The 26,367-nt window shown below is 44.3% G+C and overlaps 1 protein-coding gene across 2 annotated transcripts in view; it reads right to left on the bottom strand.

The window, feature by feature from the left end:
* Positions 1–26,367, bottom strand: part of LOC139346829 (partitioning defective 3 homolog) — a 314,486-nt gene that overhangs the window by 99,424 nt on the left and 188,695 nt on the right. The window contains exons 16-19 of one of the 2 annotated variants that reach the window (XM_070986146.1): positions 19,297–19,483; positions 9,037–9,185; positions 6,194–6,232; positions 736–969 (exon numbers count right to left, since the gene is read on the bottom strand). In XM_070986146.1, coding sequence (XP_070842247.1) covers positions 736–969; positions 6,194–6,232; positions 9,037–9,185; positions 19,297–19,483 — 609 coding nt within the window. The remainder of the gene's footprint in view (positions 1–735; positions 970–6,193; positions 6,233–9,036; positions 9,186–19,296; positions 19,484–26,367) is intronic. The other variant, XM_070986145.1, reaches the window with a different exon arrangement.

Raw genomic sequence — 26,367 nt, 5'->3', positions numbered from 1 at the left:
GTTCTGCATTAAAAATGTTCAGTTTTGTACGCTGTTGGAAAATGTCCCAGCGTTTTGTTAACTGTTATGTCGCAATGTATGGCTTGAACACTGGTCTGCTGCTTGACCTCACCCACCTCCCCACGCTAATACACCACCCCCTCTTCCTGACGAGAAATTTGGCTCATATACATCTGCTGGTAGTCTGAACGACGTCACTTTGATGCCTATCGTAGAAACATTTCAGACCAACATTTTATTCTGGGGACTGGGCTGCTCATTTATTATCATAATAAATGCAATTACACGCACATATTATGTGTAAAATGGATATAATAGGACCCCTGACGTATGTGGGTAAACAGAACAGCAGAAATTTTTCCTCGCATGCACTCTGTTGGAAAACATGGCAATGCACTTTAAGAGCCTGTAAGCTCCTGGGAAACACGTTGCCACAGTCTCTAACAATTCCACTCAACATGAACTGTGTGAATATTAATGAGTGTGTAACCTAGACACTTATTGCACATGTGCATTGTGGCACACACGTCTCTTTAGCAAGTGGGGATTCCTAACCTAGTTTACTTGGAGGTGAATCCTGCCATTCTGAAAAGGCTCTGGTGTTGAGTTGGCCTACATTACACTGACTCAATGTGTTTTATTGTTCATTCTACGGTGACACACTTTTGGGCACATTACTCCAGATCAATGCTCGTGATTAAACAGTCTTGAGGAATAAAAACACTCAACACTCACGTGTGTCCATGCTGTTCTCCTCTTCTGCCGTCGTGACGGCAGGTTTCTCGTACGATTTGTCGATTGCAGCTCGGAAGCTCTCGTTGCAGCCGCGGCCCCTGACGATGCGTGAGCGCGGCCTGTTTACGTTGATCTCACCATTCAGAGTTGCCCCGGCAACAGCCGTCTGGAGGCTTTCAAGGGAGCTGGACTTTTTCAAGCCCAGCGAGGGTCCGACCTCTTGTTCTGCGGAACCTACAGAAAGAGGAAACGGTGTCACTGAGGCCAGCAAACTAATGGCGTGTGACTCTAACTCCAACACAAAGGCGACCTAAAACCTATCATCACGGAGCTCGTTGTGTGTCGATGAATCATTCACGTTGTGCTAGTTTCATATAGGAAGATGTTATGTGCCGTACTTGGCAAGCAAAGAGAAGGTGTGAGTCTGGCAATTAACACGAAAAACAAATGATGCCATTGCCTGGCCAATGAAGTGTGTGAAATGAGAACAGAGCATTATATCTTCACGGAGACATTTTCCTTTTGGGAATTATGATTCAACCTTTGTCCTTGTGTCTGCAGAGTGAAATTATATGGCTGAAATGTAATGCATATAAATGGGCCACTATCAAAGACAACAGTGTACCACTGTACCAGTGTGATTATGGTTTTCTACTAAAGTGTAATAAATTCCAAAAAACGTTTTGACTGTAAACCTGACACTATTTCCATCAGCTGTCCTCTCCGCTTTGACGCCGGTTAAAGCAGGGAAGAGCGAGAAAAATGGAAGATGTATAGACTAAACAAAATCCGAAAGCCCATTCATTTCTAGCACCGTTCTCTTGTGTTCACTCGTCCATCTTAGCACAAACATCTCACAACTGAAATCTTTTGCTGCATTTCTAAGGCCTTCACATGGTAGATTTTAGATAACAGCACAACATGAAGGCAGTGAAAAATCCAAACAACCTGCTCCATTATCAGTCTTATGTTGATTAGCCTGGTGGGTAAAAACCACCAAAACAGGCCACCTGCAGGACAAACCTTTCTTATGCACAGTCATCACACGCACTGCACACTGCGACACATAGCACTCGTTAGTATGAGCCATGGCGATATGCCAATATGACACAAGACCAGTGCCACCCACTTTATTTACTTGGCTGATAAATGCTGCACAAAGCATAACCATTATGCAAAGTAAACACAATTAACATGTAAATTGTGCTCATGATACAAATGAAGGGCTGTTACGACTTGAAACCTTTTTGCAAAGTAGCTGATTGGAGTAGCTCATATATATCATACTTAGATTAAGTATCCACTCAAAAGAACATCCATAGCACTGATAGACAGACTGATAGACCAGCCGTATTGAATGCAAAGTAAATTTTGAACTGTCAACCTCTTCAACACTGGAACCGGGCCCCGGACAGCCGTAATTATTTTTCCAATGCTTGCCAGGGGTTTGTTTAGGGTATGTAAGTGGAGCGTGACTCAGGTATTGGTATTTCATTTTGTCAGGGAGCGTCCGTCAGTTCCCCGGAGCTCTTACCTTACCAGCCAGTTGGTAAACAAGCAGCCTGGTTGATTTTCTGTCCCCTTTATTCTGCCTCGATTCAGCGTGCAGCAAGGTGCTGTCAAATGTAACAAGATGGATTTCTGAAAATGTTTGGGTGAAGCCTTGTTAGATGTAAACTTCTGCAGAGGAAACTATCAGTAATAATGGACAAACGGTTGATTTAATTACTTTAGCAGCCTCACTGACTCTCCGAGGGTAAAGCACATGTCAATGGAGTCTGGATAGAGTGGCTTTGTGTCTTTACGAGTCCCTGTGGACCATATAGACCCTCCACATGTAGCGAGTGCGTGCTGCTGTTTCCTCTGTGGCTTCATGCGGAGTAAATAAACATCTCCTGCAACTCTTCCTGTTGGTTTTCAATAGCAAATGTTGCTAAAAGGTCTAGCCTCTACCCCCACTGCATAGAACACACACATTCCCATGGAGGGACTCCCCAAAAAGCACAATAACGCAAACTCATGTGATACACACACTTCGATGTCAGCTAGTACCCACAAGATCCCGGACATGTTTAAAGTGGCCTAAATGAGGCATGAGCCAGTGCTGCTGGGTGATCACAGTGGATCTTTAGATGCAGGGTTGCACAGCCAAACACAGATTAGGCAAAGAAAATAAACCCCCATCGCTGAAAGAAATCAATTTGTCACCGCCGTATGGAGCGCTACCTCTGAAATACATTTGTTTCAGAGTATGAGAGACGGCGGCAAGAGGAGAGGAAACGTGGAGTGATTTGAATACGCAAAGGTTGCGAACGCAGTGTATGAATAAGTTAAGAGCTTAAGAAAAAAGAGGGTTAACTGGCAGCACTGCGCAGAAATGCACATGTGCTGCTAGCGTTATCAGAATTCAAAGCAGAGGCAGCTTCTGGCTTTTGTTTGCTCTTTTTTTCTTGATCCCTTAACCAAGCAAACCTGCAGCAGCTGATTGGTGATTAGCCATTTATCTGAGTTTCACAGTTCAGACACATGCCATCTAGGCCACTACTTGCAGAGGACAGATGCGGGAAGGAGCAATAATCCTGTAATTTTAAAGAAACTGAAAGTTTCCGTGCTACTTTGAGGGTCTTTGGGGTCACAAGGGCATCCTTCTTTCTGCTGCGTTAGCAACCAACGCGCCCTTACTGAGAGTGTGAGTGCTTCTCTATCACCCGTGGCGGCTATAGATCTGGTGTCAACGAAGTCAGATACAGGCTAAAAGGTCACCTCTTAGTCAGTGGTGTTGGATTTCCAGAGTGGGAAACGTACTGTTATGTCTTCAACGCACCACTTTCCCATTCCTTTTCATCAATGTTAATAAAAGTGTCCAATCCCGAGAGAACCTGGACTCGATCCTGAAAGTACCACGCCAAATAAACGACCACCAATCCCATAATGCTGCATCCCATTTAGTGGGGAGAGCCCATATGAGCGCCTTCAGGCTGCATTGGACAGTAAAATGAAACTTTACTGTGTGCTTCAAATGTCTTGGGGGTCAAAAGCTCTCTGATTGCTGAAACAGAAGATTCGTTTTACTGCTTAGTTCCTCAGAAGAGGTAGGCCATTTCTGATTACTATGACAAATTTTAGTGCCAGGAAAACACGAACAACCTTCCAATACCAAGAGAATGCAGTAACAATCATGTAATTCATTCGTTCAGAAGGAGTAATCTCATCATGGGAAGGACAAGAGAGGACAGCCTAGAGAAAAAAATACATTATAAGGAAATATATTCGCAGATGCAGCATAGCAGGAAAATGCTGTAATGTTTCATACTTTGTGGATAAAACTCAGTCAACCCAGAACAAATGCCATGTAAATTTGTTTTTTTTTTAAAGCCTGTGCGCAAAGCCTGCCAACAGCAGACACGCAGAAGCCTGGGTGCATGTTTGACACAATGGGATTGCAAGTTTGAGCTGCGCAGGATGCAACAGTTCAAGGGAACACAAATGACATCTGCTGTACTCGGAAACAGGGAATAATCCTCCCGCTCGGTATTCCACACCACGATCCCCTTCGCCATTGTTTCTAGTCGGCGTGGTGAATGACTGAGAGGAACAGAGAGACAAAGAGAAGGGGGGAGCGAGGCAAAGAGAGAGAGTTTGCCCATAGACCCCGGCCGCCTCAAACCTGCCTTTGTTTTCTTCAGAAGCAGCCCCGGCTCTCCTGGGAGAGTTTGACGGACAGCTCTCTGTATGCCAGTCTATTATGTGATTCCTATCACACAACAGAGCCTCAGTGCTCTGCTCCTCATCTCCCTCTTATTCAGAGGGATGAAAATACATATTCCCCCATTGCATACAGACATGAGTTTGTCACTCCCCACACGTCTGGAGGAGAAATGAAAATCATCAAAATGAAATACACAAAAAGAAAGACAATCAAAGCAAATAGGGGGAAAGTGTACCTGGAATTTTATCATGGCCAAAGACAAGAGTGGTCAACATGCTGTGGGCCTTCGCCAGATTAAGGGCAAGGACAGTTAATTGCAGAAGATCCATTGCCATTAAACGTTAAAGGGGAGGTATGGCAAACTCCATGAATAAATCAGCAGCAGTTATTACAGGAACAGGAGCCAATAGTATAATTAGAGCAGCTAAAACTATGCTCCCCAGCCATTATTCACCACGGGCCCTTGCATGTAAAGATCTGTGTACAGACAGGAGCTCCATTACACATAATTTATTCAGAGAGCCAGGCTTTAAGCAGGGCGGTAAAAGGGTAATTATGTTAAAAATAGCCTCCGAGGTGGTCGAGGGAAGGCCACGTTCAGGTATCCCGGTGGAAGTGAGGCGTCCCTAGGTCGGTCGGGATGCTATGTCTCTGCCAGTTGTGGACCATTAGGCCGACAAAGGACGTCCTCCATACGCGTAACATGTGTCACAAAGGAATCATCATTAACCGCACTGGTTAATACCTCAATCAGGGATGCTGGGTAATATCCTGTGACTGTGCGGTTCTATCAACCCACGAAATTGATATTTTTATACCTGTTTATCTCTCTCCAAGTCATCTTACTCACTGAATTGGCTGAGCTATTAATATGCAGAGGCTGGCAACCCTCACGCCCAGCCTGGCAACCCACTGGATCAGCAATTGACTTGGCGGGAACAGAAACTCACAGTCATGGTGAGCTTGAAGTGCCAGTCTCTCATTTATCACAGCTGGCCTATCAGTGACGAGGCTCCGCTCATCTCTTAATATTCGTTGTAGTGTCTTTAGGAGTCCTTGAGATGGACAAAAAGTTGTTTTTATGTCTGCATAAATGTACTGTTGCATGCCTGATATGTTAGGATATATGACTGTTTTTTCAAATATCCCTGGACACAACAGTCAAGAGGCATGCTACTTTCAAATTAGTGATCTAAGAAATCACACAAAAATATCCCCTTGCGATCCAATCATCAGCTCCTTCCTGTGTGAATTTAATCGAGTCGATGCTCCAACCAGAGCCCAAAACAGCCTGATGGATCAATTTCAGCGAGCCGAAGAGGCCAACTGGCAATGAATGACTCTCTATTGCGAATGCCACTCCATTGCCTCGTTGTCTCCAGCCCTCCACAAATCGTGGGGTAAATGAATGTTTTCTTCAGTCATTTGCACTGTAGAACGAGCACAATGGCACAGGTTCCCACATTAGTTGCCAAGTCTCTATTCAACACCATGCAACTCCCTCTCAGCAATATGAAAACCCTCTTTTGATCATGCTGCAATTACCTCCAACAACTCTCTCCTCCATATGCATCTAAAGGTGCCAAGACCACACAGCCCATAATGATTGGTTATGAGCTGGTTATGGAGAAAGTGCGAGACTGATTTTCGAATCGTTGCTGTTGACCCATGGACCGAGCTGAACAATCAGAATGGTCCACTGTGATAATGGTGACACGACACTGAGCTGGTCCAGGCGTGGTTTCTTACCTCCACTGGTTCTTGTGCTGCAGTTAATCTCATCTGCTACTGTTAAAGAGCATAAACAAGTGTGAGTGGTTAGTACCTTCTCTACCACATTGTTGAGCACATGCAAAGCAGAAAGAGATGGAATGAAAGTGCAGGGAAGAATAGTTTTAGAATAGTAATGTAAGTAGAACATATTACACTCCGTGCAAGGGCCTGTCAGTCACAAGGCTTACAAGGAAAAGTGGCAGGAATGTGCTCATGTATTAGCCATGGCACCTCACGTCTCCGTCTTCCCTTTTCTTCCTTCACTCAATCTCGTTCCCCATCTAAATGGGATTGAACCGTGTGGTGTCTGACCAGTTTAGCATATTTCAACAATGATGGGCTTCAAAGTCATGAAATCCATCTGCTCGTGTGATTTGGGAGCACCTGGAACACGATTAGAAGGAGGGACAAAAAAAACCTGGTGACAGAATAAAATGAGAGTCTGTAGGGGATAGCATTGTTGAGCATGCTAACCGTTTAGTCGGGGTAGCTTTGAAAGCACAGAGCAGCTTTATTAATGTGTTAATGGAAAGTAAAGAGGTATGCTTACTCCTAACTTCTGAGGACAAACTTCAGTGTCCAACAGGGTGCCAATGACAAGGCTTAAGAAGAAATGCTGGCACTGTGTTCTTTGGCTCATTTAATTCTCAACTCTATTATACATTCCCCATAAGCCATTTTCCATTATGTGGCTTTGATGTAATAATTTCATTAAAATAATCAACATACTATAGCAGTGTGCGCCTTTGAGATAAATGGAACTTCTGTGACGTATGTCAGATATGCACAATATGTAGCTTTCATGTTGAACACCGGCTCCAGAGCTTGCGTTTCACATATTGACTGAAACATTTCTCCTCTGGGAGCTCATGTCAGTTACTAGAATTATTATATGAGTGGAACAAGTTAGTTATTTCCCCGCACCATCTGAACACTGTGATATTCTCACTGATGGATTATGACTTTTTATTGACAAGGATTTCCGTCAGCGTGATATTTCACAAACTCAATTGGGTCGTGCGAGTCGTGGAAGGGAACGGGACATTGAATTACATTTAATAACACACGCTGAACTCGAGAACTAAGGCAGAACAGAGCAATAATGGAGATTTGCAAAACATCCGTAACACTGGTTAGCTCAAGAGTGAGTCTTACACAGAGCTGGTAAATGTAAGGTTTTAAAGAACTAATTCACAAATAAATGCTGACACCACTCTGAGACAAAAGCTTTTTTGATTAAACTCATTGATAAAATGTGCATTTGCAATGATGAGGACGCCATCAAGGAGCTATCTCAGCATCCTGTCCACTCTACTCACTTCCTGTCCTCAGTTATAGCCAATTATATTTTTATTCGACACTAAGAACATAATGGAAAATACTTTTATGCTCAACTAATTGCTCAGTGAAACCTATCCAATGGCTAACTATTATCTTTCTCCTGAGCAGCACTGAAAGTTTGTGTTGTCTGGCTTCACTTTGGAGAAAAGTTTTGAGGGTGGACAAAGGGGACTACAGGGAAGGTGGACCCCACAGAGCTGAGTGCAGTGGCCCGGACCTGCACTAGTCTGTGGGAGAGTCAAAGATTTCTCCAGGTCTCTGGGCTCCGTGTGGAACAGAGTTTGCTGTTATCTGTTATGATTAGCCAGTGATCCGAGAGAAGGCAGCGTCTGCTCCAGCCTCAGTGGGAGAGGCTCTGAACTCGCACCGTCTTCTTACAAGGATGCGGTGTGTGTTTGAGTATGCACCTGTGCATGTGTGCGTGTGTGTACGTGCATGCATGCATCTCGCCAGCCTTCCCACCACAAGGCAGTCACTAAAGAGGCCATTGTGCTGTTGCTTCTTGTGCTTTACAAATGCTCCACTGGACACAGGGCCAGGGGAGATGGAGGCCAAAAAGAGGAGAGGTGTTGGTTGGACAGGGTTGAAAGGACTTTCTCTCAGCGTGTATGTGTGTGCGTGCGTGCGTGTGCATGTGTGTGTGCGTGTCTGTTTTCAAGTGTTTCCATTTCCCCCAGTATTATACTTTTACTGAGACAGGCAGAAAAGGTGAGAGACAGTAAGTGCTTGAGGAGTCACAGGTGATGGTGAGATCTAGTCCATCAGCACTTTGGAGTGTCCAACAGGGACATGAACGCGAATGGTCAAATTTTACTTGAAACAAACCCACACACTAGCTAGATGTTACTGAATGCCAAAATTTTGACCTGTCTCTCATAAACATTCATCGCACTGTACAGGCCAGCTCTGGCCATCCTGTGCATGAGAGATTACTATCAACATTGCCCGTCCGACTTTGTTGTAGTGATATTGCCATGTGAGTGCAAAAGATTTGTAATAAAAATTAAGGCTAAATAAATAATATTTACAATATTGCATTGTAATAAACTGAAATTATGTTTCACATTTGGGAAAACCCCTTATTTGCTTTCTGGCCAAGATTGTCTGTATATTAAATACAGTGCTACAATTAGCAGTCGGCTAACTTAACACCTCTAAAGCTCACTAATTAATGTATTGTCTCTTCATTTTATTAAATGATGCTTTGCCATTTTACAAGGTGTGCTGTGCTGTGCTGTGCTGTGCTGTGCTGTGCTGTGCTGTGCTGTGCTGTGCTGTGCTGTGCTGTGCTGTGCTGTGTGTGAGATTTGACCAGAAAGGTGCAGGTCCCGGCCAATAAACAGTCCAATTCATAAAACAGCAATTGTGTGGTAAGAAAGCAAACAAGCATATTTTCCAAAATGCCAAACACTTCCTTTAATCACACACTCTTGACCCCATGCATGTGTAATGTGTGTTCAGCGTAACATAGCCTTTACCTAGATCCATGCTCTTGGACTTGCGTGATTTGACGATCTCCAGCTGAGAGGCATTCTCGTACTGCTTGGTGCGTTTCTCTGACATGCTCTGGCGGCCGAAGCCCTCTCTCTGGAACGAAACATCACCGTCCGCATCCGGACTGAGCGAGCTGCAGTTCATGGGGAGGAAACAGAGAATATAACGTTGCCTTGAGACATGCAGGGTCATTCCAACAGCATACCCTTTAATGCAATGATTATCCAATTAAAGTTATATTTTGTAATCATCTTCATCAGGTTGCAGTTATGTCTATACATCGTTACAGCTAGGGAACATCCTTATAATAATACTGGGAAATAAAATCCAAATAATAATATTCATACATCTCTAAACCTCAGCCCAAAACACTCCTTTACCATCAGATAACGACTGTGAACATCCAATACTCTCTCACACAGCCAGTCAGTTTCAATCCTTCATTTCAATGACTATTCTAATCAAGGACACCTCCACCTCTGCTGGGTGGGATCCAGACGAAGCCTGGCTAAGATGTGTGATACCCTAGTGAGGTGAGGGTGCTTTGGGGTCATGGCCACTCAATAACCCCCCCCCCCCCCCCCATATGTCTGGAGCATTGGCAGAACCTAGACCACTATAGTGTGCTCCTTTAGAGATCCTCTATCTCTGTCTGGATCTTAATTGAAAATCGGAGGGGAGTGGGGAAAGGAGGTTTTGGGGGGGGGGCACTGTTATTTGCATGCTGAAGAGCGCATTTACAATTAAGGTGAGAACATCTTGCCATTTGAGGGGAGACAGAAGGGAGGAGATGCAGTGCCGATGGAGTCTAATAAGTGTTACATGCATGAGAGGGCACCGTCACTGTTTCTTTTGTTCTGCTGATGATCGTACATTGTAACCACTGTAGGTTGCTTGTACTTCCACCCCTGGAGATCCTTTAGGAAAATGAACTTCCTGCGTTTTGCATCAGAAATTTCATCGAATGATCTGATCTTCTGCGATTAAAAATGGAAAGCTTTTGTCCTGCGTTGGATATTATATGTCTGAGAAAAAGAGTTTCTGTCAATGAATCGCCTTGAAGCAGACGCTCCTCCAAGCATCCTTCAATATTTGTAATATCACTTAACAGCATCTGCAGGCCTGCTGGCACTTGTTTGCATGTAAACAATTCTTATTTGGGTTGTCAGCCCCATTTAACAAAAGAGCTGCTGCACGTGTCACCGAGGAGCTGGCATCAACATGTCACTTTGCTGTCGACCATACCTGACAATCCAAACTAAGATCAGACAGCCTCGCAGGACCAACTCCAGCTGACACAGGAAGAGAGGGAGGTGGAGCAGGAAGAGAGGAATGACAGCACAGATGTATAATTCATTTATTCATCATCCCTCGCTATTCTCCTCTCATCATTCCAAACCCACAAAAACCAGCCTGCCCTCTCTTTTTCTGTCTCCGCAAATGTCATCTGTCGGAGCGTGACTGAGACGGTGCAGGAGAGAAAGGACATATTTTCAGCCTGAATTTAGATTTCCTTCGCTCTTGCCAGTTTTGTGTTATTTGGGTCAAATGAACACACGTAGAACATAGACAGACCAAGAGGCCAGCAGGTGGGATCACGCACAGCGCTGCCACACAGGTACAGAGACCTGGCGAGTGTGTGACTGTGTGTGAGAAATCTGTGGGCAGTACGAGTGAAGTTCAGAGGGACAGCCCAGCGGTGGTGCAAATTCACTTGGTAGGGCATCAGATCTGTTGGTTTAAGCTGCTGCCCATTTTAACACTGCCTCTGCTTCCCTTTGATTCACGCAGAGCGATGACTAAATGCCCGGGTTTAGGATGCATTTGAATCTGAAGAGAAGTAACCAACTGTGCCGCTTTGAGCACCCCTCCCAGCCTGAGGTACCTGCTGTCAGAACTTCAGGTCTCTGCAGCAGTAATCAGAACTATTTAACGACCCTGAGCACCACTGGTTCCCACCCGCTTTAACTTCCGTCCCATTGTAGCCAAACAGCTCCTACCTGTGTACCTGTGTCACAGCTTGGACGTGTGTTCCAATTGAGTTAGATATCATATGATTCAGTTTTGTCAAGTTTAGAAGCAAATCTAGCAGCCTCATGCGTCATTTTCGGCAGGAAATAAATGTGCTACTTATTGTACCAAAGGAATGGCAAGGCTAATATTAATCTTCTAGTCTACGTAAGGCCGGCGTACAAAGATGTACAGCTACTACAGTCCATTAATAGAAATGTAGCACTCAATTAGAGATCTCATATTCGCTTTCGCCTACCCATTAATTTCCCCATAGGAATGCTTGTTGTAATGAGATACTGCTTTGAAAGTCTCTTCGCTCTGATTCAGATGCTTCTGACGCTCAAAAGGTCTACCAGTGGGGGAGAAAAACCAATTGAAAGAAGCCCGTTAAGGAACCTTAACTGGCTGAGTTTGGATGACGACTGAATTGCTCACTTTGGTCACATAGTCAATGAAAAATGTATTGGATAGATGGAAATAAGAAATAGCCTGACCATGTGGCCGTCTCCCACACAAGTTAGATAATCTGCAGAATGGCACAAATTCCTCCCCAGACCATCCATCCAGTCCATGCCTCTGGTCTATCTTTAATAGTGGGCCAAATCCATTTGGATAATACATTCCCTCATCTTTCCTTCTTTAAGCAGTGTTTAAAAGCAATTTCCACCATTGCGAGCAGATGCTTTCCTCCCCGTTCAAAGTCCTCCCATCATCTAAAATTAACTACCACCGAGGATTGCTCACAGGCAAATCCACAGCTTTAACTTGCATTTTACATCAACTTGTTCCTGTCTCCGGCTCCCTCGCAGGAAGTTAAATGTGTCAAACTGCACATCAGCCTTGTTGCTAAGTGGTGGCTGTTAAAAGCCCTCTGTACTCACATTTTACCCTGGTGACTGATGTCATTTTTATCCTACTTCATTTTCTTCTTTTCCCAACTCCCAACCCTTCTTACCCTCATTTAAAACAACCGCAAAGAGGTAAGTCTCAAAGCGTCCTACTTTGTGGAAAAGTGCAGCTTGGTTTGATCGACTAGCGGGGGGGTTCCTTGCATTAGTTTCAATGCTTCAGAGAGGGGGCAGGAGGTGGAGAGTGATGCCCAGTAAGGTGCTTCAGAAATGGTCCTTGTGAGGTTTGGAGGAGGCCGATCCAGCTGACCGCATGGATGCATAGCTGGGCCAGGGAGCTTGGGGCTGTCTTCAATCATTGCATAAAGCCCTGCATGAGAAGTCGGAGCAGAGGTCTGTACAGCTGGCATGCGCACCGCCGGACACAAGAGAGCTGAAATAACTTCTGCGTTTCAAAGGAAAAAAGGTGAAGGACAAGTATTCTCCTCCACCTCTCACAAATTTCTTGAACATGCATGTGCCATAAAAAAATATGTCTCAGAATACCACTTTCATTTCACTCACTTAATTGCACCTATAAAACATTTGACTTAAGCCTGGGCATAAAGACTGTACAATGAAATGGTTCATTCAGTGCCACACAGAGGAGCAGCTGCACCTGTGATTTGCTGTAATCTCCTTTTAATTGTGATGAAGTTGCAGAGAGACATGGAGAGGGAGAGCACAGGATCAATTAAGACCTCTTTGTCCGTCAGCTGACTGCTGCATAGACCTCCTCATTCGCTCCCGGCCTGCTGCACGGATGCTTTAATTGAGTTTTGCTGCACTGACTTTTGCAGCCCGCTGAATGGGAGAGCGACTGACCAGGAAAAGAGGATATTTTGTGCGACAAGTGTGTGTGTATGTGTGTGTGGGTAACTTTGGTATCACTCATGCTGAGATTCACCTGCACTCCTGTCACAATCAGGCAGTGTAGGGCGCACGCACACGCACACGCACACACACACACACACACACACACACACACGCACACACACACACACACACACACACACACACACACACACACACACAGTGCACAACACAGGAAGCCGTAGATAAACACTGTCAAGGTGAGCGCAGGAACGAAAGCGTGTATGACATGCTTGTACCAATGGCGCGCCGCTGAGACATGGTAAATATTCATAAAGCCAGAGGGGACTATTAGCATTTAAGGAAAAAATGCTTGCAATTATTGCATGTGTGTGTGTGTGTGTGTGTGCCACCTGATATCAAAGTCACTGCCAACTGTGTGTGTGAGTGCATGAACAGACTTTTTTGCATCCATATGTAGTAATGCTGATAGCCTGTTGGGAAAAACACATGTGCTTAATAGAGCACTTGTGATTCTTACTTATATTACTGATGATGAAGACTATTAGGCAGTCAACTAAAGTAGGCAGTCTGCCCGCAATGTTAGCTTGGAAGTTTGTTTGTTTGTGCCTATGCGGACCTTTTCCACTTTATATGTTAATTTGTGAAATTGTTTACCAGCCAATGTGTATCTAAACACTCGTGAGACTGAGCGCGTCTGTGCAGTGTGTGTGTGTGTGTGTGTGTGTGTTTGTCTCGAGTCCTTTTCCATCTCTGCTGGTCGACAGACTGTGTCAGAGCTGCCTGGGAAATGATGTTTCCACCTGTAACATCTCACAAAGACAGAGAAGGACACAGTCTAGTTCTTTTTTCCTTCTCTCCGTCTCTCTCGCTGTCCATTTCTCCTCCCTCTCACCTTAATGAGAATTGACACCTATCCTCCACACTGTCGGCGTCATCCCAAGCCATGGGGATGGTAGCAGTCTAGCTATATCATGGTTGTGACAGTGCCCCTAGAGGACAAAGTGGGGAGTGATTTCTCTGTCTTAAAGGAGGTCACTTCTACCTGCTTCACACCTCCTAAAGCTTCATAGCTTTGAATAGGTTTTACTGCATGGGGACAATGAAAAGCTTTGTATTCCATGTACTGGCTCTAATATCAATCAAATCAATCAGAAAAACAATACATATTGATGGGGATGGGGCGGTAGAGCTGTTGTCTACCAATCAGGAGGTTGGTGGTTCGATCCCCCGGCCTCAGTAGCAGTCTAGCTATATGACATGCCGAAGTAACCTTGGGCAAGAGACTGAACCCCAAAACTGCCCCCAGTGCTGCGCCATCGGTGTGTGAATCATATATACATTGCTTTGGATAAAAGCGTCTGCCAAATGAGTAATTGTAATTGTAAATTGCACCATATTAATCATATCACAAGCAGCCAGTATCTGATTTCAACTGCACATGCCTCCTTTCCTCAAGAAAGTAGTCAAATTTAATTCAGGTGGTATGCAGGGCAGCTATGATAACAGTGGTGGGTATGGTAATAGCCGCCACAGGCTAGCTGCTCGTTCTTGGTTCCTGAATCTCAGTGATGTTGTGTAATGCTTCCTAAACTTCAGACTGATGAGCATGCTGCAGAGCCCCCCCCCCCCCCCCCTTTTTTTTTTCTGCACTTCACTTCCAACTGAGAACACACAGTCAGTAAGTTAGTTAGAAGACAGTGTGTTCACAACTTAGGGAAAGGCAGTGCTGCCGGAGCTGAAAGACAAGGTGTGCTTACGGCGGAAACAGACCCGGCTCAGTGAGCTTGAGGCAAGGGGTCGCTGTGGGGGCTGCAGCCTCCCCTGCTGGCCAGAGTGAAACACAGTGGTATTGTTTTAGTTTTTAACATAATTCTGAACTTTACCAGTTTCCTGATAAAAGTTGGCGGATGCATTACTCTGTTGTTCAAGTGTGAAAAATATGGTACATGTGAAGGCTGTGCAATGTCCGGCTTTCAAACTGTCCTGACATGACGGCCTGCCTTCACCAGAATTCGCTTAACATAACCACGAATGGCACAGAAAATCACATGAAATAGCACATTTCCTTATATCAAACAGTCTAAAACCAAGTAAAAAACAAGATATATGGAAAAAAGGGAGCTAAGTTTGCTGCTTTTAATATCCTTCAATCAGTAATATCACTTCCTCTTTTAGAAACTTATTTCCATGCAAATTTCAGATTGAACTATAGAATATGTGCAACATCTGTCATTGTTATTCTAGACATTAATACACGCCTGCACGTAAGCGCTTGTGGATGTGCACGATCAATAGCAGCCCCCTTTAAGCAGCTAAATGAGTAGAAAAACACTGGGTTCACTCAATAAAACAGCACAGGGAAGCAGAGCGGTTCAGTTGTTGGGAGGAGGCACATTCTTAGTCTCTCAAAGAGCCTCATCTTCAAAGTCAAGTTGCTTTGCTTCAGCGCTTTGTAGGTAAGGGGTTCACACTCCTTGTGGTGCTCTGACAAACTTCTCCTGAGAAGGGGACTTGTGTTTTGTCTTGTTTAAATGTTACACTGCAAGGCAAGCTTGGCAATACTTTTAAAAGCTGCTATTTTTGCTTCTGAAAGATAAAGTTTGCGGCATCTCGGTGAGGATTAGATCAACTACCAAGGGGGCATTGCTATGAAAGGGAAATATTCATACAGGCGTGGGTGCTGGTGCAGTGAAGTGTTATAGTCTCTAGGTGCTTGAGAACGTGGGTTTAATACACTAGTAGGAAAGCTGATTTGAGCAGCTCTTTTAACATCTGAGCATCTTTAAATGACGATGCCTGATTTTTTTAAGCTATTATTACTCAGATCTTCATTTTCAACTGGTACTAAAAGGAAACAAGTTTATTATGTGCACACAAACCATGGGAAAAAAGACGTGGATTGGACCCAAGTTTGAGGGAACAGACACACCCTGCAAGTGCACTTCCTAACTTGTGAGATGAAACGCAGGTGGAAACCACAAACATTCCTCCTGCATCTCAGACAATTCTGCTTGTATTAGGAGCTGCAATGATTTGTGTTTCTGACACTTCCAGATTCCTATCCTGTGAGAAAAACCTTTAATCTTCTTCTTTATCCAGATTATTCTGCAAAGACAATATATCAACCAGTGCTTGCTATCTGTTTTACTGTAAATCATTTGGACGTGGACCTTCCTGTTTGGCTTTGGATTCAAACTAACGAGGGAGGACGCAAATACCGCAAAGGGAATTAATGTGGCGGGTCAGGACCCAGTGCTCTGATGAACTTGGCGCAGATATGCAAAGCAATAATTTACAACTTTATTTATTCAGTGAAACCTGACAGAAGACACATGCTGGTTTCCATCACATCGCTGAATCACATTCACACACCCTTTAACCCTGCACACATCCTGGACTAACCCAACGCCACCACAGTCTTCTACATCTGGCTGGATTCAAGTGCCTCTCAAAAATCCATCTCCATAAAAGCTGCAGGTTTTACTGTTCCACCTACTCTCAGGATTTGAACCAGCTTCCATTCACAAGCCACTTTCAATCTCAATACTTCCACCACCTAGCTGATAAAAGGGAGCAGAAGCATTAATAATAATACTAATAAAACAGTTTGTGATACAGCTTCAATAAATAAAAGCTTGGGTATCTGTACATTATCGTTTTAACAGAGATCTAATAGCATGGGGTTGTAATATTTAAAGCCTGTTTTATGTTCATTTCAGGCCCGTAAAGCTAATGCAGTTCATATGTTTCATAACAACAGGACAGCTCTAAGTACCAGAAATAGGAGGAAAAAAAGCCTGATGTCTTCACACAGTAAAAGGTGAACAAACAAGAAGCGCGTGCGCACACATCCACAGAACACACACCCGTTAGATATTGGCTCGACGTGTCAAGAAAAAAAAAAAGTAGGTCAATTTATGTGTCTTGTGTGAGATGGGATTTCTGTCTCCAAAACAACGATTTATCTTAGGGGCCTAACGCATGAACACGTGGGCTACCATTCAATAAACCTGCTGAGGAGAAGACTGAAACAGAGGAGGAATATTATAGATGGAGAGATGGCAATTCACGCTTACAAGGATGAGGGAAAATGAGGAAGAGAAAAGAAAGATGGGTAAAATAACAGGAAGGGTCCTTACAGTAGATAGTTGTATAATCTAGTTGTTATTTACCTTATATCAACCGCTACCAGATGCTAAAATGACCTTTTGATTACCCTGACATTAAGATTGGAGCAAGCTGAGATTAAATTAATTTTACCAGCAACTGGCTCCCTTTTCTGTGTGTGAACAGAAAAAAATCACATACGGAAGAAATGCAATTACAGAGGAAAATAAAAAGAGGATTTCTGAGTTCGTTAAATTCCCCCGGTGAAAAAAGGACAAGAAGAGAAAGAGCCCGAATTGCAATAATTTTACAAGCCAACCAGCCACTTTTGTGCTTTGTGCATGCACTGTAGGTGTATAGCTGTGGCCTTGGCAAGGCGGCCACCCGTGAGGAAGGGAGGCTGAATAATACTGGAGGCCAGAGGTGAGACTTTCACAGCTCTGCACAATACATATTCAATACGTACAGGGCCCTGGCTGCACTGTTGCAAGAGCTTAATTAAAAAGTAACAGTTCCAATACACTGGAGTGTGGCTGACCCACATCCCCCTGCTGGCTCAGTATGCCTGTTAACGCTGTGTGTGCGTGTGTGTGTGTCAGAGGATGTTGGGGGCACTTGAAAAGGAAAATGAGAAACAGTTACAGTCAGAAAAAGGATGCACGCTTGGTGCGTTTAAGCAGATGTAGCATTTGAGTAAAAGAGAATGTGTGCGTGTGTGTGTGCGCGCGTGTGACTGTGAGGCCATGAATTATTCACAATAACCTTAGGCAGTGGTATATAGCACACTTCTGCCTTGTGTGCACACATCATGCACGTGTATGTGTATGTGTATGTGTATGTGTATGTGTATGTGTATGTGTATGTGTATGTGTATGTGTATGTGCGTGCGTAACTGGAGAGCGTGTGAGGAAGTCAGGGCGCTGTTGAGCCATATGCTGTGGACCTAATCCACTACGACAAACCTCTGACATCACATGAACAACAGGCATGCTGAGCAAATCCACTCATTCATAATAAATGAGAGAATGAGAGAGAGAGAGAGAGAGAGAGAGAGAGGGAGAGGGAGAGAGAGTAGAGAGTAGAGAGAGAGAGAGAGAGAGAGAGAGAGGGAGAGGGAGAGAGAGTAGAGTAGAGAGTCTCCAGGGAAAAAGAAATAAAATTACTAAAAAAAGAACTTAAAAAAACAAGCATCTCTATTCTTGGCAGCCAGTATTTCACCTTGAAAAAAATAAATAAAAAAATTCAAGTCTGCAGTTGTGTTACAGAATGCCATTATGCATGTGACCTCAACCAGCCAATCATAAGAAAGAATAACAATCTTTATAAAATAAAATGTCTCACTATGAATAGAAGAAGTAATTTAACAGCGAGAAACAACCTGGGTTTAGCGAAAAAGCAGTCCCTGACTTTGCCGTGCAGAGGACGTGATTGGCTGGCTTTTCTTTACATTTCCTGCACCTGAACACTGCAATCACACAGGAAATGCCATCAGTAATTTCAGAGTGAGTGATTATAGCTTTAGGAATGAATAGCCATAACTTCTTGAGATAAAGGGCAGCCTGTGACTACGATAAAAAGGAACGGCTACAGTATTTCAGAAAATCAGCTCAGCGACGTGCTGCAGAGCTGAAGTCTCATTCTTTCCTTCGCCCGGCCTGGAAGCCTTCCTCTGCTCTACTGGTCCAGTCCCTAAAGAGAATCACTAGTCTGACAAGGTTGATAAGTTTTTTTTTTATTAATATTATTATGAGGGTGCTTCAGTTGGGCTGCAGTGTGTAGATTGAGTGGGGTGCAGAAATCCTATGGGTGGTTGGGGTTAGAGGGGTGGAGGTACTGCAAGAGTCCCTGGGAGTGTTTTTTTTTTTACTCATAGTCTGACTGCTGCTGCATCCATTATTTAACACACACATATAAACACACCCACCCACAACTGCACATTCCCCCAAATTGCCCACATTTTTGGATTCTAAGTGTAAAAAGTCCATTACTTTTCCCATAACAAACTTAAAATATGATACAAGGTTGTCATTTCCTGGTTTGTTAAGGCAGATAATCTGGTTTATTCCACTAAGAAAAACCATCACACTATGTAATAAATGTGGGCAACAACTTTGCAATAACTGAAAAAAAGCATTCATATATATTTATTTCTGTAAAATCACATATTTATGTTATTTCTATAATTTCTGCAGAATACCAACCGGTTTTCTGGTGGCAGCACAAATTTAATGACCTCACATGGTAACCTAACCTAAACCTCCTGCATGTTGTAACTGAAAATACTAAAAAAAAAAAAAAAACCCATCCTGCTTCCTTTCCTTACAGGGCCTGTCTGAAGTCCATCAAGTTATAAATAATTCATCTGACTCCACCGCAGAGAGGGAACAAGCCGCTGCTCACCATTCATTCTGACCGGGCAGCTCGTGGATCCAGGGCACCGGGTTCTCTCCCACGAAGCCCATGTCATCGTGGGAACTGGAGGACGATTGGTCAGAAAGGTGGGGAGGAATCAGGGGCGGCCTATCGTCTTCGATCATCACTATGTCGTCCTGCGGCATGTTCACAGTCGGAGAGAGCTGGTAGTTACCTGAGAGAGAGAGATAAGGGAGAGATATGCATGACGACACGTATTTGAAAAGTTTCTCACAATTATAAAACCCAACATGGCATCATCCAGTTAATAATGTCTGATAAGTCCGAGAAAATCAGACTGAGGAAACACGTCCACATGCTGCAGCAAAGTCAGACGTGCGCGCACACTCCTCCACAGACGTGTCTGTGTAAACACAATAATTGTATCTTGCTTTAGTAATTACCAAGATAATAGAGCACACAGAGATAACTTTGGCCGAGATAATTGCACTTGATTTTCACATCAGGACATGCCTGAAGGACAGCGCAGTTTCTCAAAAAGGGTAAATAACGGAGCTTATCGGGTGCAATTATGCACTGCTGTATGCATGCAAAGATGTAGCAGGACAAGACAATATCTGCTGAAAGGTAGCAGGCTGATGAAAAACACTCATGAAAACACCCTAAAATGGACTCACAGGAGAAGACACAGCATGATATAATGTCTTCTATGCACAGTCAAGAAGTTGTACACCCAAGTTGCTTTATCCATTCTCCTTCACTCCTCTCCAAGGACAAATACGAGCAGAAGAAGAGCTCCCCTGATCTGTATTCCGTCCTGCCTGACCCTCCCTGCTGAGGACTTCTTTGAATCGCTCCTTTTCTGCTCCTCGGGAGTCAAAGTCAATGGGGAACGTGCTGCCGTGGCTGGCACTCAGCACCAAGGGCAGGAGAAGGGTGGTTCAACGTCATTAGAAGTGGCATTAAAATACAGAGGCGCAAGATTCACTCTGCAAATTGATCAGTGCGGGACTTAAGCATGGACGCAGAGACAGAAAAAAGGGGATCAAAGTCGAGAGTGAAGAGAGCAGACTTTAAGCACACACCTGCTTCCTATTAGACAAAGGTTTACAGAAATGCTGGACTTCCTGGTCTTTGCTTTTGTTTCCATTATCGGAGAGCCGTTTTGCAAATCTAATAGCTTAGGAACAATTGTGTGTAATCACTAACAGCAGACAACAATATTTACCCTGGCAGGATCCCAACGTGGATCTGAGAGGCATTTAATTTCACTGGGGCCCGACAAATGATAAACGCATATTGTGGAAGTCTGAGCACCAATCAACGCGGCAAGGAGGTGTACAGCTTAGTTACTTGAAGAGAAAAAAAAAAAAAAGTCAAAGAAAAACAAAGACACCAAACAGCTGTGCAGAGGAGGACGGACACTGAGACAGGTCCTGCTAAGAAAGCACTGAAGTCAAACAGACAATCGAGCAGATGTGCATTTCTATCTCGGTTATTTTTCATGTCTTATCAGTGGCATGTGACAAATGAGATTTATTAGACCTTGTGTGAACACATGATCCAGACCAAAGGCTTTAAATGCAGCGTTGCAGTGGATACACTGAATAATATCACCAAGATGCTAGTTTACTTTGCAATTACCAGATTTTTATTATCTTATCCCTTTAAACAGAACTCAAAGCAGCTCTGCACCATGCCCAGAAAACTTTCCCAAACACCTGCATCGGTACTTACACATCTGTTGATTGATTCTTTGGGAGGCCTCATCTCCCTGTCTATGCATTGCTCATCTAAACTGGTTAAGATGGTTGCCAACACTGTACAGGTGAAATGAAGGCCATTTCTCACTTGGGCAGCTTGACAGAGAACCATGGGTAATTGAATTCACCTTGTACTGTAAATCAGCAGGCCTGCCGTAATGACAGCGAGACTAAGATAGCCCTATCACTTACACGGCAGGCAGGCCGAGCAGTTGCGAGTTAAATTATGGCTGCGTATCAATATCCATCATTTATCTTAAATGATAGTTTTCATGATTATTTGTGATATCCTCTTCTGTTGTGTGAACAAAGCAACTGTGGTGAATCGTAGTCGTTACCGTTTGTGCATGCTTGTACAAGTTTCAATAACATGTTCATGATTTGCAGAATCTGTCTACATTCGGTGCTGTTCTGTGTTTCCTATTCTCTGTGCAATAGTTTTATTTTGTCTTCAGAGTCCTTGTAAAAGTTCTCAAACTCTTCCTTCCAAAATGACTTTGCACCTCTGTCGTCAGTGTCTCTGCTTCACAGTCAGTTAAGCAAAAGTGTGGCAGTGTCAATAAGAGATGCCCTGCGGTTGTGAGTCCGCGGGGGCCATCTTTATACCAGCCTTTACTTTCCCTCTGCTGCTACGCAGAGTTACCTCTCGGTTGCATCAGCAACACTCAGAATTTCACTCTAGTAGTCACCTGGAAAAGGCATACAGTGGAGCGGAAATAAAAGTAGCTCTGTAAAAGGTTTGGTGTACGTTTCAAATACACATCGCATGGATGTAACATCACTTAAAGGCAATACATAACTCATGATCACCTTCCATGTCAGCGGGCCACTCTTGCTAACAGAGGACACGGTTTTAATTAGAAACTCGGGCCAAGCTTTCCTCTGCTGGCTTTATGAAATATTTCCAGTCAGGACCTCTTGACACAAGCAGCCAGCTCTGCAGATGAGGAGTCATTCCACTTGCCTCTTTGCTAAGTAGCTAAAGGACACACATACTCACACAAGACGCGGCTCATGGACAGGTATGGCTGGGGCCACGGAGATGATTTGAAAGGTGAAAATAATTAGAGAATCTGGAGCACTTGCCTTTCCGCAGCTGTCAGCATAATAAGCATAGAGGGAAATCACCCACCCACCCACCCACCCACTTACCCACCCGCAATACTTGTTGTCGCATGAGGCAAGTTAGCTCTGAAAATGACTGTACAGCCAAACTGGGACAAAGCAGAACAGACCAAAGAATGACTCCTAGGAACAGTATGTTTACGTGTGAAAAGGCTGTTTGGCTCAGAAAACTGGAATGAGAATGATAAAAAGCAAAAGGCGGAGACAGGAAAAAGGCAAAATCTGGAGAGGAAGAAGACTTTTCAGCACCTTCAGCGGTGCTTTTGGCACAGCGACGTGCAGATGGAGCTGCTCGCTCACTGTTTTAACACCGTTGTCTTTTACCAGCTCCTCACAGTCGGCAACGAGGGGGAAAAAAGGGGGCAGGTGACAGCACCAGCAGAGACACTTCACTTCCAGCCAGATCGACAGTGCATATGTGTGTGCGTGTGTGTGCTGGAGCTCGAACTAGCTGGTGATGAAGGCAGCTGAAAGTCAAGGCTGTTATCATTGAGTGATGATCCTGAATTCAAGCAAGTGCTGATGAAATAATGAGTAAATACATTCTCGCCTGGCTTATAATTTGGCTCACAGGAGGTCATCTGAGCTTACTGCTGTCCTTACGTTTGAAGCATGAGTTAATCCTCAGCCTAATGGCACCGCGGCAAAAACAACCAAAAGCGTCGCAATCTGAGCGCACTGTATTCACCAAACCCCAGAACCGCTATCTTGGCCAGATCAAAACACTGTTATTTAGCTTATGATGACTTTGGCAACCCTGGAAACACTGGAGGAAAGACAAAGAAAGGGACGAGAAAAATACTAATATCACAGTGCCGTCACAGATGAATCAGCCGTCACACACATATCCAAAAAACATGTATGGGAGGTCACACAGGGAGAAATATTATTCCAATTACTGTTAACGGTTCACAGAAGCTGGCCCGTTCACAAAAGGGCTATTTGGTAATAAAGAGCTTCTGATTCATGCTTAGCATCAGTGCAGCTGAGGAAAGAGTTCTCTGATGACATGATTGGGCCACTGTGGCCTTTGTCAAACTGTAATTAAAGATAGCTTCTCATGAGTCGTGCTGACAGAAGCAGACATGCTGCCCACCACCTCAGCAGCCACCAGCACCGTCGCCATCCCGCTAAAAACAAACACAAGTTGTTGGGTGGGGTTTCCCATGTAGCAATAATATTGCACTGTGGAGACTAAACAAGATCACAGTGATTTCAGTGGTTGTTAATTTTAATGTTAGAACATAAAATTTTTAGTAACTGGTTAACATATTTTCAACAGAAAAAAAAGCTTTTTCCAGTTTGCGCTTAAATGAGCCGAGCTTTACACACATAGACAGCCACATTACAGTCATGCCATCCCATCAAATAGCATAATCAGTGCGGTGACAAGCCACTTGTTTCCGTGTGCTGATGTGCACGCAGCCCTCTGGCCAGCCATGCTCAGCGTGTGGAAGCTGTTCCACGATACTGAAGCAGAGATGTTCTTCCTGCCTCCGGCACAGAGCGGAGACAGAGACGGATGAGCTCTCTGGCATGAGAGGCCACCTGGCTGCATCCATCCAAACAGATCAGAGCTTCACTCTCCTCTTTCCCTGCCCTCTGACCAAGCACTGCCCATTGAAACATTGAGCTGTGAGGTGAGAGGTCACGCTAATAGCTCCACTCCATCTTCTTTCTCCTACACCATTTCCTCCATCTCTGTCCATCACAGACTCATACACTTTCCTTTCCTCTCTCGTCTCTCTCTGTCTTCTCTCCTTCAGCGGCACTTTGGCCTATTGATCTAGAGGAGAGATCATTAGTTGATCCGCGCTGCCACAGCTATCAGGCCCATACATGGATTGCAGCTGGTAATCATCCTGAGTACACACTGGTAGAAAACAAAGACTTGCCCTCACATGGGACACTGGTGCCATTTTCTAAGGTTACAACCACACCGGTAGCTCTTTTTTATTTGGTCCAGTCAGTCATGCAGCATTTTCATTGCTCCAATGTGTGTATCTATGTTCTCTGCAGTCAGCCGCATGTTATGAATAATGACAAATAGGTATATACAACACAGAAAAGAGGCTCAGTAATGTTTAGATGACTGGCTTGATGACAATGTCTGACTTCCTTGCGGAGGAGTGCAACGTCGGGGTTGAGAGTTTAGAATGGGGACACCAATCACAGAGACATGTAGAGTTAATCAATGATTCCCACTGATCCAGGAAGAGAGCACTCAGCGACCATTCACAATCAGCCTTTGTGTGAGTCCTGGGTTGGGAAGTGTTGTTGTGAAGGTCCTTGAGAGCACATCTTGACAAAATGTTACTGTGCGCTTGGAAAACTGATTTGGTTGCAGCTTAATGCTGAAACATTTCCAAATAACGTATGGAAGTCGAAAGTGCAGCCAAGATGGTGCGGCTGCTGGCAAAGATGATCATCCCTGCAGCATCAATCTCAACTAACCACTACTCTGTCATACATTACCAAGATGAGATTCAAAGGTTTTCCTCTTCCAGAGGTCAACCCTTGAACAGTGAAAGAAGAGCCGTTCACCCATTCAAGTCTGTTATTTAGCTTTTAAATGCCATTTCAGGGAGGATCATCTCCGACCACCTCAACCTTTTCACACAACCACCAGCTGCATCAGCCGTAAGCGCAGGAGGAACACGCTATGCATCCACGCTGAAGACAAAGATGTACCGTGCACTCGATACGTTTGATTCCCGTGTAACTTGAGGCTAGAAGCAAATATCAAACGAGCCATGCACTAATGAGAAAGCAGAGAAAAAAAGGAGAAGAGAAAAAAGTCAGAAGATTAATGGTAGAAACTTTCTGTACAATCTATAAACACTTTAGCAAATAATTATACAAATTAAAGCCAGTGTGCTGTATACCCCCATATCAATATGGAGGTGTGGAAAAATACCTGATGCTCTGTGTGCTGATCATTGTTAACAACAGATGTTTGTTCTGCCGTGTGTTTCTTCCAGAAACAAACACACATTCATCATATCACAACAGTACACGACTTAGATTTTAACCATAGAGTTGCTGACCCGCACACACACCGACACACACGTTGTCACTTCCTCTGCGTCGTTGGACTTGTGCTCCGGTTGAAGCTGTGAGGAGCTGTGAGAGTCACCAAACTTCACAGACCAATAAAAATGATGAAGGAGAGTTATGTTAACCCAGCAAGTCGGAGAGATTCCAATCAAGCACAGCCTGAGCACACCCACACAGTCCTTGGAGGAGGTGTAATTCGACAAGTGGAAACACCTGTGTGGGTGCACCACGAGGGCCGAAATAGAAATCATGTTCTTGCAGAACTATGTGTATACTTTAATGGTTTTATAATAATAGCTAATATGTTAAAAGCGTGTGTGGCTAATACACCTCTTTTTGGTCAAATGACCATGATGAATAAGTACAGCACAGCACAGCACAGCACAGCACAGGAAAGTTCCAGGCTAACGCCATTTATGTCTCTGTCATTTTCTCACTGAGGCATGCTAATAGCACTCTCAAGCAGCCTGAACACCAGATTAAAGGAGGTCACCCTGCCCCATCTCCCGCACTGATGGCTGAACATACAGAGAGGATGAGTCTGTGGACTGTTAAATGCTGGAAGTGAGGGGACAACGGGGTCAAGTCCTGGGAAGGCAGCCCCACTTAAACCCCATTAGAGAAGACTATAGTGTGTAGGAACAGCCAGAGATTAGTGTGTCCATGTTAGTCTGTGTGTGTGCGTCTTTGTTCTTGTACTTACAACCTTTTTAATGAATACATGTCCTCATTATGATGGAAAAATAGTCCAAAGTGACAGAACTTTGCAGGTGCGCACTTCTTTAAGTGACCAATTTTGGATTTGGCTCAATGTGTGTCTACAGTATTTTGCACCGTCACCTGCACTGCACACATTACATCCTGTAAACACCTACTTTCCTGTGTGACAACAGCACGAGTCTGCCTGCCTGGTTCCCACCTCCGGCCTCCCACCCCCACCCCTCACTCACTCCTGTGCCAGTCCTGCGTGTGCACTGTGACTCCACAGAAAGCGTCAGTCTGCGGGCCTCAATTTTCACCCCAGCGTGTGGACCCCGCACCCAGCGGCACTTTTCAATTAGACAGACCGGAAGGTGAAGCCGAGTGTGATCCTAACGACCTTTGCGTCAAACCCCGGCTGTCGCTGTCACACTGTGCACACGCTGAGATTTCA

This window comes from Chaetodon trifascialis, chromosome 18 (assembly GCF_039877785.1).
Source record: "Chaetodon trifascialis isolate fChaTrf1 chromosome 18, fChaTrf1.hap1, whole genome shotgun sequence".
Classification (NCBI taxonomy): Eukaryota; Metazoa; Chordata; class Actinopteri; order Chaetodontiformes; family Chaetodontidae; genus Chaetodon; species Chaetodon trifascialis.
Note: the sequence above shows the minus strand (reverse complement) of the source record. Positions and strands in the feature narration are given on the sequence as shown.